The sequence below is a fragment of the Psammomys obesus genome, unplaced genomic scaffold, assembly GCF_907164565.1.
Source record: "Psammomys obesus unplaced genomic scaffold, mPsaObe1.curated_primary_1811, whole genome shotgun sequence".
Taxonomy (NCBI): Eukaryota; Metazoa; Chordata; class Mammalia; order Rodentia; family Muridae; genus Psammomys; species Psammomys obesus.
Genome location: NW_026596079.1, coordinates 34,410,331 through 34,428,556, shown reverse-complemented (window position 1 = coordinate 34,428,556; position 18,226 = coordinate 34,410,331). Strand labels below are relative to the sequence as shown.

The 18,226-nt window shown below is 38.3% G+C and overlaps 1 protein-coding gene across 1 annotated transcript in view; it reads right to left on the bottom strand.

Annotated features, from left to right (window-relative positions):
• Eif3e (eukaryotic translation initiation factor 3 subunit E) overlaps positions 1-17,892 on the bottom strand; it is a 38,346-nt gene extending 20,454 nt beyond the window's left edge. The window contains exons 1-5 of the mRNA XM_055626714.1: positions 17,759-17,892; positions 13,315-13,429; positions 11,081-11,198; positions 7,885-7,927; positions 6,555-6,659 (exon numbers count right to left, since the gene is read on the bottom strand). Of these exons, the coding sequence (XP_055482689.1) occupies positions 6,555-6,659; positions 7,885-7,927; positions 11,081-11,198; positions 13,315-13,429; positions 17,759-17,848 (471 nt within the window). The 5' untranslated portion in view covers positions 17,849-17,892. The remainder of the gene's footprint in view (positions 1-6,554; positions 6,660-7,884; positions 7,928-11,080; positions 11,199-13,314; positions 13,430-17,758) is intronic.
• Positions 17,893-18,226: the final 334 nt, after the last annotated feature.

Here is an 18,226-nt window from a genome sequence, read left to right as displayed (position 1 = left end):
AGCACAGGCTCTAAGATCAACAATCAATAAATGAGACCTTATGAAATTGAAAAGTTTCTATAAAGCAAAAGACACTGTCATCAGAACAAAACGACAGCCTACAGACTGGGTAAGGATCTTCTCCAACCCAACATCTGACAAGGACTAATATCCAGAAAATATATAAAGAACTCAAGAAATTAAACACACAAACCAAGAAATACAATTAAAAAATGGGGAACAGGGCTAAACATAGAATTCTCAATAGAGGAATATCAAATGGCAGAGAAACACTTACAGAAATGCTCAACGTCATTAGCCATCAGAGAAATACGACCCTGAGATTTCACCTTACACCCATCAGAATGGCCAAGATCAAAAACTCAAGTGACAGCTCATGCTGGAGAGGTTGTAGAGAAAGGGGAACCTTCCTCCACTGCTGGTGGGAATATACAACCACTCTGGAAATCAATCTGGCGCTTTCTCAAACAACTAGGAATAGAGCTTCCTCAAGATCCAGCTATACCACTCCTAGGCATATATCCAAAAGATGCTCAAGTACACAAGGACATATGAACAACCATGTCTGTAGCAGCTTTATTTGTAATAGCCAGAACCTAGAAACAACCCAGATATCCCTCAACGAAGGAATGGATACAGAAATTGTGATACATCTACGCAATGGAATATTACTCAGCAATAAAAAACAAGGAAATCATGAAATTTGCAGGTAAATGGTGAGAACTGAAAAAGATCATCCTGAATGAGGTGTCCCAAAAGCAGAAAGACACACAGGGTATGGACTCACTCCTAAGTGAATATTAGACATATAAGTTAAACCTACTAAAATCTGTACTCCCCAAAGAAACTAATCAAGAAGGAGGACTCTGGCTAAAATGCTCAAGCCACATTCAGAAAGGCAAAGAGGATGGACATCAAAAGAAGAAGAAAACAAGGAACAAGTCAGGAGCCTGACAAAGAGGGCCTTTGAAAGGCTCTACCCTACAGGGTATCAAAGCAGATGCTGAGACTTATGGCCAACCTTTGGGCAGAGTGCAGGGCATCTTATGAAAGAAGTGGGAAATAGTAAGACCTGCAGAGGAGAGGAGCTCCACAAGGAGAGCAAAGGATACAAAATATCTGGGCACAGGGATCTTTTCTGAGACTGATACTCCAACCAAGGACCATGCATGGAGATAACCTAGAACCCCTGCAGAAATGTAGCCCATGACAGTTCAGTGTCCAAGTGGGTTCCACAGTAATAGGAAGTGGGACTGCCTCTGACATGAACTGATTGACCTACTCTTTGATCACCTCCTCAGAGGGGCACCCAGCCTTACCAAGCAACAGAGGAAGACAATGCAGCCACTCCTGATGAGACATAATTGACTAGGATCAGAAGGAAGGAAAGGAAGACCTCCCCTATCAGTTGACTTGGGGAGGGGCATGAGTGGAGAAGGGAGAGAAAAGGAGGGACTGGGAGGAAAGAGGGAAGGAGCTACAAGGGGGATACAATATGAATAAAGTGTAAATTAATAAAAATTACAAAAATAAAGCATAGTGGGGTGAGAAAAAAAAAACTCAAATGACAACATAAGCTGGAGAAGATGTGGAGTCAAAGGAACCATTGCTGGTGGGGATGTAAACTTGTACAACCACTTTGGAAAGCACTTTGGCGCTTTCTCAGACAACTAAGAATAGTGCTTCCTCAAGATCCAGCTATAGCACTTTTAGGCATATATCCAAAATATGATCAACAAAAACAGTTGGTTAACCATGGTCATAGCAGCTTTATTTTATTTTTAATAGCCAGAACCTGGAAACAACCCAGATGTCCATCAACGGAGGAATGGGTACAGAAATTGTGGTACATTTACACAATGGAATACTACTCAGCAATTAAAAACTAGAAAAGATCATACTGAGGTACCCGAGAAGCAGAAAAACACATATGGTATACACTCTTAAGTGGATATTAGCCATAAAATATAGGACAAACAGTAAGATCTATAGTCCTAAAGAAGCTAAACATGAAGGAGGTCCCTAGGGAAGAGGCTGAAACCTCACTCAGAATGGTAAACAGGATAGACATTGGAAGGAGGAGAAGACAAGGAACAGCACACGAGCATTCCACAGGGGCCCCTGAAAGACTCTACCCCTGAGTATTAAAGGTGATACTGAGACTCATAGCCAAACTTTGGGCAGAGTGCAGGAAACCTTATGGAAGAAGGGGAGATAGAAAGACCTGGAGGGGTCAGGAACTCCACAAGGAGACCAACAGAACCAGAAAACCTGGGTCCAGGATGGCCTGCAGAGACTGATATTCCAACAAAGGATCATGCATGGACAGGACCTAGACCCCCTGCTCAGAGGAAGCCCATAGGCTGCTCAGTTTCTAAGTGGGTTCCCTAATAAGGGAAGCAGGGGCTGTCTCTGACATGAACTTAGTAGCTGGCTCTTTGATCAGATACCCCTGGGAGGTGCAACCTTGCCAGAATACAGGAAGATGCTGCAACATGCCCTGGTAAGACTTGATAGGCTAGGTTCAGATAGAAGGGAAAGAGGTCCTCCCCTATCAGTGGACTAGGGAAGGGTATGCATAGGAGAAAAGAGGGAGGGTGGGTGGAACTGGGAGGTTATGAGGAAGAAAAAATTAAAGAGAAAGAAAAAGAAGAGGAAGGGAGGGAGGGAGGGTATTCTCTAATAGCACAGCAATGGGAACATTTAAATGAATCTGAACTAATTATGTGCTAAATCAGCAAGATCTGGGGAAAATAGCTGGGAGGAAAGGATATGTTCCTGCACTCCAAGACGAAATTCTGAATTCACATCTCACCAAACCATTTAAACAACAGAAAGTACCTGTAACATTTATCATAAAGTAAAATGCATCTATACAGTGTGATGAGAAAGCCAGCCAAGTGTTCTACTCTGCCACTTCTACTCTAAGTAGCAAGGCACCTGTGTTAGCCTCCTTGCTTGCAACATGAGGATGAAAGAGAACCCTTCTCAGTTGCTTTGCAGCTTCAACATGACAGAAAGTATATTAACCAACACATACTGAGAACTCAGTAAATGTGAGATCAAAGTGGGTAATTTATAGTGCTTTGAAATAATTTTTATTGTTTGCAGTAATTTTCTCAAATGTTCTGGAAAACATTTAGCAAGCTCAGAGCAATTGAACAGTAGAAATAACAGCTGTAATTTAAAATGTGATACATGAGCAAAAAGCTACTTTTTCCACTTTTATCATGAAGTATATCCACAATATGATCCACAGGTAAATATAACAACACTGAGAGTGGAGATGCGAGTATTAGTCTAGCTCTAGATACAATTAGAGACTGTCTCAAAGGAATAATGCAAAGTGATAGAGGACACCTAACATTACTTTGGCCTTCACATGTGCACATCAATCCCGAGTGCATATCCCACCCTACCCCAACACATGTAATTTCATCAAGTCTAATATGTTATCAAATTTAATACACTTAATTGTCTACCTAAAACTAAAAGCAACCAACTCAATATATATTCCAATTAGAGACAGTGAAGTACAAGCCAAGCCTGCAAATCAGATACCTAGATACCTTTTAAACTGACAGGAGAATAGGTATATCAGAGCCTAAACTGTGGCCAAGACACAAGTCACTATTACCCAAGCTGTCTGGGCACCATGGAAAATACTTTTTTGTTTGTTTTGTTTTGTTTTTCAAGACAGGGTTTCACTGTGTAGCCATGGCTGTCACGAGGCTCGCTCTGCAGACCAGGCTGGCCTCAAACTCACAGAGATGGCCTGCCTTTGGCTCCCCAAGTGCTGGGATTATAGGTGTGTACCACAGTGCCTGGCAGAAAGTACTTTTAAATGAATTGATATACCATTAACACTCAATACATCTTCAACTCTAACTGGGAGTAAAAAATTCTAAAAAAATATAAAAAATAGTTCTAGTACTTTAAAATCACTTTTACCTTCAATAGTTGGCTTAATTGTCTTATTTTAGAGGTAAACAAAAGGCTCTATATAGTTAGGACAGATCTTTAATAAAAATTCAGTAAAACTTTTAAAACAAATTCATTCAAACATTTCTAACAATTCCCCTGACTTCATTCTAATTAACACTTTTGGAGCATAATTCAAAGAAGTCTCACAACCAAACGGTATATTCCACAACATATTCAAAAAGCTACCAACTCTTTTAAAAATAAATCTAGGGTCACACAGTTTTAATTTATAAACACTGACCCACAATAGGTCATTTGGAGAGTCAAATTCTAATCTCAGCCCATAGTTACAATGGCTCTTTCATAGCTTATGTTTCCCTAACCATAGATTTAAAAGGAACCAACCAGGGGAAAAAAAAAATTCTAGAAAAAAAAAAAAAAAAAAAAAAAAAAACTAACGCAAAAAACATACAGCTAAATTTTAAAAACCATGTCATTTCCATCCAAATCCAAAGCAAGATTTCATTTTGCTACTGAACTTTCAAATTAAACACTGAAGATTTTTAATGGCAGTAGCTAAATCAAGAAAACATAATTAACACCTAATCCTCTTTTCTCTGCACTAGGTAACAATATGCCAAAAGAAAACAGCTTCTGCCTAGCTCTAATCTTTTATGGTATAAAACAAGACAATAAAATTAATTTTTAAGTGAATACTACATACATTTCAAGAAACCTAATTTCCATTTGTGGATCTTTATTATTTGGATTCTAATATAAAAGACTCTTAGGAATAATGCAAAGGCATAGAGTTGAATGTTTTTGAAGACAGAATAATAGATGGCATAACTTTTTAAAGTAAATATGAAAACTCTCGGTTATAAAATATGCACCTATTAATTTTAGAAATTCTTATGCTAATTATAAAGCGATACTACATAACCACAAACTTGTAAAACTAAAATGTGTTACATGTGGTGGGATAAAAGCTTTTTATACAAGCTCAGCAAGTTTTGTAACCCCCAAAAGGTTCATGTGCACTACCCTGGCTCAGCTCCATGTCATTACAGTTGGCTCTTCAGAGCAACTGCTTTCAAGCGTGGATATATTAGAAGAGTTTCAATATCTGGATTTCCAGCAGTTACCTTAAGTTTCCATGTCTTAGGAAAATGGCACGTTTGCTCACTGACCAGCAACAATAAATTTACTGTGCTAGAATTCTAACATGACACTAAATCTTCATTCTCAGAATTCACTCCCCGCAGTAACAAATGATATGAATAACCGGCTCTTTTCATGTACCTGTAATCATACCAGGCTTCTGGCTTTACAATCCTAGCTTAAGCTGTTTATAGTCTCAAAGTAATCAACTTTTGCTCTCCTAAATCCCTGGTAACATTCAAGGGAAAACCGATGGAATTTTCTGATAAGTCACTTCAAGTTTAACATCAATGATTACCTTCAGTGCACTTGCAAGCTAATCACAGCTTATCCGTAAATGAAGAACTCATTTACAAATGAGAGAAAAAGAAAAATAATGTTTTAAGCTAAACTTGGAAATAAACAGAAAATATTTGTTTCCCTGAAGGAAGGATGGTGGGGAGTATTAAAAACTAAAGTTCCCTGTGCCATTTTAGTATAGGAGATATCTGAATAAATAACATTGATCTGCCCCTTGAGCTACCCCAAACAGGAAACTTGAATTTCATGGAAGGCACCAAAGACAGCATGGTCCAAGTGTTGTCTTTGTGACAACAGCAAATAAAGAACTCTTAAGATTGAAGGACAGTATGTCCCTGTCTTAAGCAGACTTGCTCTAGCTTCTAGGATGAACTAGTGAAAACACAGACTTTGGTAACTTGCTCATTAATCCACAACAAGTAATAAATTTTAACTTCTCAGATAAAAAGATAGAAAAGAGGAGCATGCTATGACCCAGCAGACTGCAAATGCCAGTTAGTAACACTGTTTGAGCTTCTCCACACCTCCAGTAACAAAGAAATCATTTAGGTCAGTATTAAAACATAACACCTTTTTGTTCAGAATAAAAAATTGATTAGGTAACATGTATTAAACTGTAATGTGTCATTCTCTCTGCTTACAGTACCATAATAAATCCACTAAAGGACAGAATTCTGTTAATACTAAAATTCATACAATTATAACTTAACAGTTTCCTATTTTGAGATGTGAAGGTCAAACTAAAGTCCCTCTAAATTTGTTTTTAAAATTGTATTTATTATTATTGCATGCATATATGTCTATGCATGGGTGTAGGATGTCATAACATACATATGGAAGTCAGAGGACAACTCTATGGAGTTGGTTCTCTCTATACACCATGCTGGAGGTTTTGGGGAGTCAAACTCAGGTCGCCAGGTTTGTAGTGCAGGTTTGACTGCAGGTTTGAGTGTTTGCCTTCTGTCCAATCTCACCAGCCCTCCCTACAGACTGAGGTGTTAGAAGGATTTTCTATTTGGTTTTTGATGTGGAGGGCCTTTTCATTTTTTCTCTTTCTCTTTCAACTTTGTCCATGACTGTTTCAAAATGTAATATACAGACTCAAATCAAAGTTCTGGAAGCAGAAGGTGAAGGGAAACAAACAAACAAACAAACAAACAGGTACTTACCAAAACTCTAAAGAAGTAAAGATACTCTGCAGCTCCTGAGTAATTTCCACACTCATATTGGAATTTTGCGTATCTATAGAGTGTATCTAAATACTCTTGCCTAAACTGGGGGGAGAAAAAGCTTTTATAGTTAAGTTGTAAATTCCATTCACTTAACTCTTAGATGAGCCAGTTAGTCAATTCTTTTAAAGTCTCCTTAAAATTGCCACCAATAATACCATAATCAGAAAAACACTTGATTGTATGTATATATGAATGTGTGTGTATAAACTGTCTATTTATATGTTCAGCTTTGATCTCAAAGAGTTGTGTACTGCGCTGACAGCCATTTGACTGCAAAACAAACCTGGACTGTAACAAATCTGGTCTCAGTCCACTAAGTTGACTAAGCTGGACAGCTACTGCATATGTATGCACCTCTAAGGTTTTGTGGCCTTACACAAATAAAACATAAAATAAGCCTCTCTTCTCTGAAAATTGGCTCAAAACTACATTAACTGAGCTAACATGTAAATAAAATAAAGCTGAAAAAATGTGAAAGAACCGAGGACTTAAAACAACAACAAACTACTAAATAATCTGTAGCAAACCAGAGAATTTTTTACGCAGTGGTCAGCAAGCCATCTATAGCATTATTAAATGAGAGATGAGACTTGAAAGTTAAGCTTGATTCTCTAAGCTAACAGAAGAGAAATCGAAGATGTCTATGAAAAACAATAACATTTATTTATAAATTTGTGAATTACTGAAGACCATGAAAATATCATAAGCTACTGTATTCCCTAAGGTAGCCAAAATGTTCTCTATTGAGCAAACAAAGCATTTTTAATTCTAACTCTAGTTCTGCCTTCACTTATTTATAAGTAAAAGCCACGAGGGGAAAAATAAAATCCTGAGTTTAGACACAGTATCACATGCATGTAATTCTAGAACCAGAAATTTGGAGACAGTTTGGCCTACATAGCAAGATCCTACCTCAAAAATCTAACAGAGTCCTGGGGGCTCAAGAAGTGGGAAAAACAAAAAAGAGAGATCCCATACCCTCTAAGTTTTGGTTTTCTATTGGCACTAACATGAGTTACTATTCTATAATAATTCTCAAAAAGACAAATATTGTGAGGATATATTATCAAAGGAGGATTATAAACTATTGTTGCTAAATTTTTAAAAACTACTTTAAAAACATACCAGTATTTTTAAGTTAATCTAAAAATTATATATATTCTTATACCAAACTATCTGTATATAGCATTAGTCTCTAATGAACTTTTTTCAGAACATGACCATTTCTTAATATTAAAAAAAAAAAAACAAAAAAAAAAAACCTTACCCCATGCTTGTCTGCCAGGTAGTCAAACAGCATCCGACCATCCCTTAATATTGGAAAGTGAGTGTTATTATGCTTTATAAGCTGCAGAATACAAAATGTACAGTTCTGACTTCTAAGTTATCAAAAAGTCACCGCAAATCTCTAATGCTTAAAAAGAAATAGAACTTATAGAATAAAACAGCACATGTCAAGTTCTGATATGAATTAGTAAATACGAACTTGAAATTTTACTTTCAGATCTCTTAAGTTCTGACTGAAGACGAAACTTAGATGAAGGCTATTTCACAGTGTTACAAGCTCCACTCAATCGGTACCAATATCAAGCTGCCAAATAGCCCAACCTAACTAAGTTATAAGTTAGTTTTGCATTAACTCAAGAGCCTGACAGACTAGTATAAGGCAAGCATAACAAGGACACCATGGGAGAAGACTAAAAAGTCAAATTGCTCATCTTCATAGTTTCAAAAAGGACAATGTTTTCTTAAGCGTCTTCATAGGTGGGAAGATGTGATGGCCTATGGCATGCTGTGGGAGCATAACTTCACTTAGAACTTAACTGGGAGGGGCCCTGCAAGCATTAAATTACTCAATACTGAAATACTGAAATGTGCACAAAGTTAAAACTTTTACTGTCCTCTGGATAGTTGTTTCTCAGAAAGTATAAGAAATACAATACTATATGTTCAATAAAAATTTAAAGAGATTGGTAGAAAGAAAATAATTAAAGTAGTTTTAAACTCTAATTTAGATTACAAATTCGTAACACTTGATCCCTTCATTTGTTTTCAACTTAGTCCCTTAGTTTTTGCTAGTGTTGTGATAGAACATTACAAAATATAGCAATCTATGGAAGAAGGGCTCACTTGGCTTAAACATTATAGACCATCACTGGAGTTAAGGCAAGAACTCAAGGCAAGAACCTCGAAGCCCAAACTGAGGCAGAGGCCATTGAGAAATGCTCTCCAATGGCTTACTCAGTTTATTTTCTTATATAACTCTGGACAACCTGCTCATGGCGACAGTGTCCCTCTTCTCTCCCCTTTGGGCTGGCCCTCCTACAGAAATCACTAATCAATAAAATGCCCCCAAACTTGCCTGCAAGCCAATATGACAGAAGAAGGAATTCCTGAAGTTCCCCTTTTCCAGACTAGTCTGGCTTATGTCAAGCTGACAAAGAACAAATCAGCAGTGTCTGTTACCTTATGAAAGGCACCATTTGTCTACTCTGTGATGAACCACCATACATGCCTTTTACTCTTACTAATTTCATCATCTCCAATCTTTTAAGGTTTATTTGTATCATTTTAAACTATGTGTATGTGTGCCTGTATGGGTATCACATACATGACCGCGGGTATCTACAGAGGCCAGAAGCGTATAGCCCCTGGAGCTGGACTTACAGGCAGTTGTGAGTCACCTGAAGTGGGGACGGGCACCCAACTCCAGCCCTCTGCAGCACCACATGCTCTTCACTGCTACTAAGGCATCTCTCTAGTCCCCATTTCCAGTCGAAAATGCCTAACACATCCTAAAATGTCTGTTCTCGGCTAACATCTAGATTATTTCAACTTTCGCTTTCTGGATATGAGGCCCTTTGTACTCTTACAAGTAAACAAAAAGTCCAATGGAGACATGCATACTCACACAGAAAGGTGGAGCTTTTGCATTTGAACACACTTTTTATCTGAGCATCAGAATGTATTTCTGCACATGCAGATAATGTAATATGGCAAGTGTCTTAGTGAGGGTTTTATTGCTTGCTGTGAAGAGACAACATGACTACAGCAACTCTTATAAAGGAAACATTTAATTGGGGTTTTCTTATAGTTTCAGAGGTTTACTCCATTATTGTCATGGTGGGAAGCATGGTGTCATGCGGGCAGACACGGTGCAGGAGAAAAAGCTGAGAGTTCTACAGTTGGTCCACAGGCAGAAGTGAATGTCATACTAGGCCTGGCTTGAGCATATGAGACCTCACGGCCTATTCCCAGTAACACACTTCCTCCAACAAAGCCACAACTCCTAATAGTACCACTCCCTATGGGCCAACCATTGAAGCATTCTATGAGTCTATGGAAGCCATTCCTTTTCAAACCACCATAAAACCGTAGGTACATAGCATACTGTAGCATGGCAGAGTAACTGAGTAACGCCTGTAGCTTTTCTAATACTATCAAGTAACACTTTCCCAAATTGCAAATAAAACCTTAGAGTTAATTTCTTAAAAACTTGGTTGGAACATGTATTCTAAAAACTAGCAGCATGGAAAAAATTCACAACTTCTAAAGTGAATGCATTGGTAACTAAGACATATAATTATAATGGTAACATTCAGTTTTAGTACATTTTACTTTTAAATATTTCAAGTTAACTCCAAATGCTTCAATGTGTTATATCAGGTTACGGCAACATGTCTTATTAGAACACCACACAAGAAAGTCTATTTCTGGCAAAAAGAAATCAGGAATAAAATAATCTTAGCTGGGACAAGTATAGACATCGAAAGGATATAAGAAAATATAAGTGATAAATGAGTTCAGTTCTCTCTTTCAGAAAGCAACCCAAACATCATCTACAAGGATCAAGAGACCTAGTAACACTTTGAATTGGCTGACTCTTGGGGAGGAGTAAAGGGAAAAGAAACAAGATGCTTAACAGCATTTGGACCTCTACATTTCCTTGGTGAGAGCAGCACCCCTCCAATTTTGACATTCAAAGTCTCCAGAATTACCAAATGTTTCCTTACAAGAGGTAGAAAATATGGAACTGCCATAGCACAATAGGGTATGAATAACTGGTTTTAAAGTTTCTTCTAAAAAAAAAAATTAGTATGGGGCCTAGAGAGGTGGCTCAGATGTTAAGAGCACTTACTGCTCTTGCAGAGGACCTGTGTTCAATCCCAGGTCTCCAATTGGTGGCTTACAACTATCTGTAACTCCAGTACCAAGGAATCTGACACCCTCTTCTGACCTCCAAGCACAGTAGGCATATATGTACATAAACATATGCAGGCAAAGCACTCACATATGTAAAAAAGTAAATACTAACATTTATTGATATGGAATCCTACCCCTTAAAAATAAAAATAAAGGAAATGAAGCAATCACTCAAATCATGAACTTTTACCAGAGCGTGCAAGGTTAACTATTTCTATTACTCTAGGAAAGAACTTCTAGATTCCAAGTTAACAAGTTACCTGGTTGACTGCATCTGTCTTGTAGTTTCTGGATCTTCAAACATCTTGACAATTGGTTCTGTTTCTGCCTGGAGCTGCTTCAGCTGGGCAACAACTGTGGTTCTTTTCTCTCTCAAAGCTAATGAGAAATTGTGAGTATGAGTACTAGAAAGTTAAACCAGACTGCTCTATGAAACTGTCTAGAGAAAGTGTCCTTAATTCAGACTATATTCACTTATTCATTCCTCACACTTTCATTCACATGCCAGGAGCCACCACTCACCAACTTCCCTACATTCACAATTTCCTTTGGCTGAGCCACAAAGGTGCAAAGGAGGAAGGATTTACCCACTTACGGCAGAAGGGAAAACTGCACACATACTATGAAGGGCAGGGGTGGGTAGTGGTAAAAGAAAGTAGGAAGGAAATGGTCCTTGTGAACTGGCTTTCCGTGATTTCATTCCAAGTAGCCTTCTATTTGTTCCTATTAAATCACTGATAGACTACTACCCTAGAGTTTTTGTACAGAGTCACTATACTAATGGGTTTATGTATTATTACTAGGTAGATTAGAATTTTAATCTAGTCAAGGATTTTTACTATAAACTGTAATCTCGCAAACCAAATTCCATAGATCCTATTTATTATATCACCACCCCCCCCAAAAAAAAAAAAAAAAAAAAAAACCTCACACATAATCTTTTGCAAATATCTTATACTAATAGTAATTGTACTTGTGGTGGTACGTACTTATACTTCCAGCCAGTTAGAAGCTGAGATAAAAACAAACAACAGTGAACCTGGAGAGATGGTTCGGCAGTTAAAAACACTTTTTACTCTTGTAGAGGAGCTCATTTTAATTCCCAGCACCCACATAGCACTCACAACCATCTGTAAGTTCACTTCCAGGAGATATGACGCTCTTCTGACCTTCTAGACTACCAGGTACTCACATGGTGTACTAACATACAGGCAGGCGGGAAACATTAATACACATAAAGCAATAAGTCTAAAAAAAAAAAAAAAACCCCTTTACTTGTACCACAAACTAATTTTAAATAGTTACAGCCTATAAATTCAAAAAGGCTATACTGACTTTTAACAATGACTGCTGTATATTCTGCATTCTTATCCCAGCAGTGAGTGTTTCCCTCTCCACATATGGTTACCGTTTTTATTCCAAATTTATTTATTTATAATGATTCTCTGTGTAAACGATGGGATTATCTGTGTGAGCATAGGGTTGGTTCCCTCTCCTACTGTGAGCTGCAGGGAGCAAATTCAGGTCATAAGGCATTTGTAGCAAGTGCTTTACTCTATGAGCCTTCTGGCCCAACATATGCTATCCTTTTCTTTCCCTAAGCATTTCTCTGTAAACTTCTGTGCTTATGACATATGTTAATAATCAAAACCCCCAAAACTTCCAAGTTCATGTCTAAAAAAAAAAACAGAAAACCTGGTATGAAAATCTGAAAAACAGCAATTTTAAACAAAGTAAAGAGCAGTTTGCTATAGCCAGAATTTGTTTCATGCACAGGGAAAAAAAAAAAAAAAAAAAAGCCATAGTATTTTTGTGTTTTTTTTTTTTTTTTTTTTCCTTCTTTTCCTTCTTGAGGCATGACACTTTATAGCATTGGAAGGCTTGGAACTTTCTATGCAGAACAGGCTGTCTTCTCCATATATACTCCATATATGCTCCTATATACCTCTAGGAGTTGAAATTAGAGGTGGGCAACACACCCAGCCCATAATACTTCAGGGACCATTTTTCTGTTCTTTTTCAAAAAATATCAACTGCATTGGAAACCATTCTCCAACTTGGTCTCCAACTTTACTTACTGCAGGGTCTCAGGACTTTCTAAACAAATAGGTGTGGGCCAAAATTCACATTTCTAAAGAATTCTCCCAAGTGAACTGTTGATGCTAGTCTTAAACCATACCTGGAGAAAAGACTTACAGAACACTGGAAAAACTACAGCATTCTCAGAAATTTGTAAGCCCATAGCCTGTAGAGTAAGAACAACTTTAATGACACACACTATGATCTGAAGGAATTTAATGATTATGTTTAAAGCAGATTCACATCTTTCACTAGGAGAAAACACATCTTAGAATCCGTAGCCTTCCTATGCCTTCTCATCCAATGACTTTAAGAATTGTTGAACAATCATTAAGCCTTTTTGTTACAGATCTTTTATATCACAAACATACATTTTCAGCTACTGTCAGGCTTTAGTTCTAACAATAAAACTTACCATGAGGGATATCATCAGAATAAAGGTTTTTGTAGACATCCATAGCAAAGTCTACCATATTGGTATCACTAAGAAGATCCAATTTTCCTTGTAATAATTCTTTTTCATTATATATCTGCAAAAGAAAAACTACTTTTTAATGACTTTTTTTAAGTTCTTCAGTTTATTCAGAAAAAAACACTTCATAAAACACTATTTAAAAGTGTCTGTGTGTGGACTAGTGAATCGGTTCAGTGTGTGTTTGTGTGTCTGTGTATGGGCTGGCAAGTTGGTTTGGCATTTGTGTGCGCGCGTGTGTTGTATGTCTATATATGGGTTAATGAGTTGGTTCAACAGATGTAGCACCTGCTGAGCAAGTCAGGAGAGCAGTGTTCAACCCCTGAAAAATCACATAAAACTCAAGAGAATTGACTTCACAAAGTTATCCTTTGTTCTCTAAGCTCCACACGTGTGCTCTGGTACCCAATGTGCTCGAGTTCTCCACAACGCCTCCCCCAATTTTTATTTCAAAAAGCATCGTAAGGCTATATACAGGTCAGTCGTAGAGCACTGGCTTACTGTATATAAAGCCAGAGGTTCACCTCCCAGTATCACCTGTGAGGGTATTCACATATACAGACACAAACTATCAACTTTTTGTAAAAAAAGAAAAGCACCCAATTTACACAATTTTTCATCCCCATTTATTTTAGATCTAAACTGTTGTTTTATCAAGCAATCTTTCATTCTTCCTAGAAGAGTTATGCAATATAAAAAAGTATCCACACTTTCTCCACTAAGCAAGTTTTCCTGCTGCTTCTCCACACCAGGTAATTAGGAACAGGCTTACAGTTCACCTCCTCACTATCGTCTGTTTCCATCTACATGATGCTTACCCACATCTCCTTGATGTGGCCACTCCTTTACCTTTACCTTTTTTTATTTAGTAGTTGCAATCATTTATGTGCTTCTCTGTCTGTACCTCTAAAATAAAACTAGCACCAATTCTGTGTGTCAACAACCTCATGCCAGAATTTTGCTTTACAGAGTTTTCTGAAAAAACACATTAATTCACAAGGAATAAAGACATACATACAGAGTCACATAAACATGAAAGCTACTGAAAACATATATGGAATTTGAGAGATATTTAGCCAAATATGACTTATGTTCTAAGTTCCAAAAAATATACAAAACTCCAACAAAATATAAGAAAAGACAAGTAATCCAACTGAAATGGCTAACACATATTCAGTCACTTAACAAGATAATCAAATGGACAGTAGGCATGAAGAAACCTCACCTTCCCTAATGAAAAAGGGCATATAAAGCTACAATTAAAAAAAAAAAAAAAAAAAAAAAAAACAGAACAAAAACCCTGATATCATCAGTATTAATGTGAATGCAGACTAATGGATTATCCAAATCCTACTGAAATCACTTTAAAAAATGCTTTTATCTCCTGAAGTCATACATACTTTTGACTCACCAACTCTGTAAAATACCCAAGAGTACATCTACTTAAAGTATATTCTAAAAAATGTTCATAGCACACAGGTAGGTTGTTTAATGCTAGAATGGATGAACAAACTGGTATGACACAACAAATTAACCATCAGCATTGAAAATTCACAAATGCTGTCATAAGAAGGTGGGAGATTATTAGAACAATGCTGAGGAAAAGATGACATAGTTCATGAAACCAGGGATGCTGGCAAACATTTATAGTAGTCTCTGAGAGTTGGGAGTTCTAGACCAGTAAGGGCTACATAGGATAACCCTGTTTCTACAAATAGAACCTGGAATATAGATCACAGTGGTAAACACCAGTTTGCCTGTCACACCAAGAGACTGGGTTCAATACCTAGCATTAAACAAGTATACATTCCTGGTGATGAATTTGTTTATATGAAGAAATTAAAAAAAAAAAAAAAAAGTTGGGCATAGTGCTATATACTCTTGTAAATCCAGCCCTGAAAAAACTGACAGGCAGGTAAGAAGCTCAAGCCATCCTGGGTCACCCAGCAAGCAAACAAGATCTTATCTCAAAAGGAAAACAAAACAAAACAAAACACACACACACACACACACACACACACGAAAAAAAAATCAAACATATCTATCATGTGAAAAGAGTTCACACAAAGAGGTGTAATGACTGAGAAGCTGGTTAAAAAAAACAACAAATAAAAATATCTGAAGTGCAGAGGAATTAAGACTGGGCCAGAATCCTAACCCATGTCCACATTCAAAATCCAGGGACTATACCTTTGTATCATCTATCCTGGCACTTCACATAAGGATTAACAGTGAGATGCAATTTATTTAAATAATCAACAATTATCATAAGCCTTTGTGCAGAACTATTTCAATTGCTGAGAACATGTTCCTCTTCTTAAATGTATCAGTACTGACAAACATCATGATCTCTGACTTTTTCCTAATTATCTAGCTTACAAGACTCAAAGTCCTTTTTGCCTACCAATGGTAACAAATTCTTTAACAGCACTTGTCTGATATGAACTACTTTTACCTTACAGACTCATCTGGCAAAAGATGTTATGTTTTTCAGTGGTGAGATATCTAAGTTTTATCTTGAATTTTTCAGAATTCTACATCCCACTATTTAGGAACTGCTTTCCTCTTAAGGTACTAAAGCCACCTTAATAATGTCCTCTAAGATGTTTCCATTGAGTCTCAGTTACAGTCTTGCCTTACAAATAAACATTCTTAAACATTCTTCCCTGTTTCCCTTAAATACACAAATGCAAGCCAAGCACAGTGGCACACACCTGGAGTCCCAGCACTCAGGGAGGCAGAGGCAGCCAGATCACTGTGAGTTTGAGGCCAGCCTGGTGTAGGAAGTGAGTCCAGGACAGCCAAGCCAAAACAGCAAAACCCTGTCTTGTAAATCCAAAAACAACATCCCCCCCCCCCAAAAAAAAAATCAAAACACAAAACAACAGGAATGCATAAAGAACACAAAAATACTAAGTTAAAAAAAATGAAGTTCAGGCAGTTTCAAAATATTTCTGCTACACATAGCAAATGAGGATTTCAATATGTATTTCTCATGTACCTTTGCTAAAGAACCCTCATTTACCCAGAAAATGAAACATAAGACACACAAAACTTTATTTAATCTCTAGTCTACAGACTACACAATTCAACATAAAAAGAACATATCTATCAAGCTCAAGTCTCACCTGTCAAGACATTCTTCAGCATTTACTGAAAATGAATTTTGCTGTTCCCTAGTAACCATTTTAGAGTAGTCTACATAGGTGTTTAGAAAGTTTCCTATGGATATAAGATTACACCTGTCATATAAACCATAGCTTTCTGAAAGCTTATAAATGTCATCAAAACCGTTTTATCAGGCTTTTAAAAAACTGCTATCGAGCCGGGCGGTGGTGGCACACACCTTTAATCCCAGCACTCAGGAGGCAGAGGCAGGTGGATCTCTGTGAGTTTGAGGCCAGAGACAACTCTACAGAGTGAGTTCCAGGACAGCCAAGGCTACAGAGAAACCCTGTCTCAAAAAAGGAACAAACACAAAAACTTTGTCCTCCGAAACTACAATTCCTAAATTATAATCTGTGTCCAGAAAACAGAATTCATTAACTTTTCTGGCAAAAAAATGCTAACCTTACATTTGATATACTGTAATCAGTAAAACACATCAATTCTCTATAAAGTCAATATATAGCTAAAGCTAATTTTTTCTAATCCAGTATTTCTTTTCAACACCCCCAGAACAAAGTCTTTTAGGGCAGAAATATGTATTAAGCCCCAGAACTACATACTTAGTGGGGATTATCTCATAAAACATTAACAACTAAATCATACTACGTTGTCTGAACATCAACCAAAAAAAAAAGAAAAGTTTACACTGCAGCTCAAGGGACTATGGGTTATTCTTGGTTTTTATCCTCATCTGACAACATACGCTACATTTCCACGACGTAAATACCTATCAAAGACCAGGAAATTCACAGCAAAACATTCACAACTTCCTGACAATTACTACTTTAAAAAGTATCAGGTCATGGGATCCCGCACACAACCCAAATCCAAGCCCACTGACTCCGTTTCTAAAAAGAAAAACGAAACTTGCGACTGCGCCTAGGCGGGCCCCGAGCTCCGGCGCCCCTCCCGCACCGCCAGCGCAGCCCCGGGCGAGCAGGGACGTGGCCGCTCGCGGGGCCCGGCCCCTCCGGCGAGGAGGCAGAGCCTCGGGGTCGCCAGAGCCCCGCGCGGCCACCTCACCCCTCCCGCTGCCGGATCCCACCGCCCCGAGCACCCCAACGACGCCGCGAGAGTAGCTGCCGTCCAGGGCCAGCGGGGGTCGGGGCGGCGGAAGCCGGCTGCCAGCCCGCACGTGCGTAGGCCCGGCCGCCGCCTCCCCGCCTCTCCCGGCGCCTCTCCGGCTCCCACGCCTCACTCCCTCTCAGAGCTTCCTCACCTCCTTCACAGAGAGAAACTCAAGGAGCGGAAAGACCAGGTGCCGATCCAGAAAGTGCGCGATGCGAGTAGTTAGGTCGTACTCCGCCATCTTGCCGGGGAAAAAGGGAGGCTGTTCCCTAAAACTTTATTGACAGCGCGAGACAGAGACCCGCACTGCGCATGTGCAGTCGCGGCCCAGCTGAAGCGCGCTGACAATGGCCGCGCGTGCGCGTTGTGGGCGCTCCCTTTGCTCCTTCTCCACGCCTTCTGGGTGGGGCTCAAGCGCCTAATCTGGTCTCCTCCCAAATTTTCAGTGTTTTCTTGTACTACCAATAAATAAGTGCTAGTTTTAGGGATGAAGGAAACCAAGAGTTTAGCTTTACACATAGATTTGATGTAGTTTGGCCTGCTTACTTGACATATAAGTGGAGATACTTAGGTCGTGGTACCTACTTAAAACTAGAACTGAGTCAAAGATCAGAAAAAG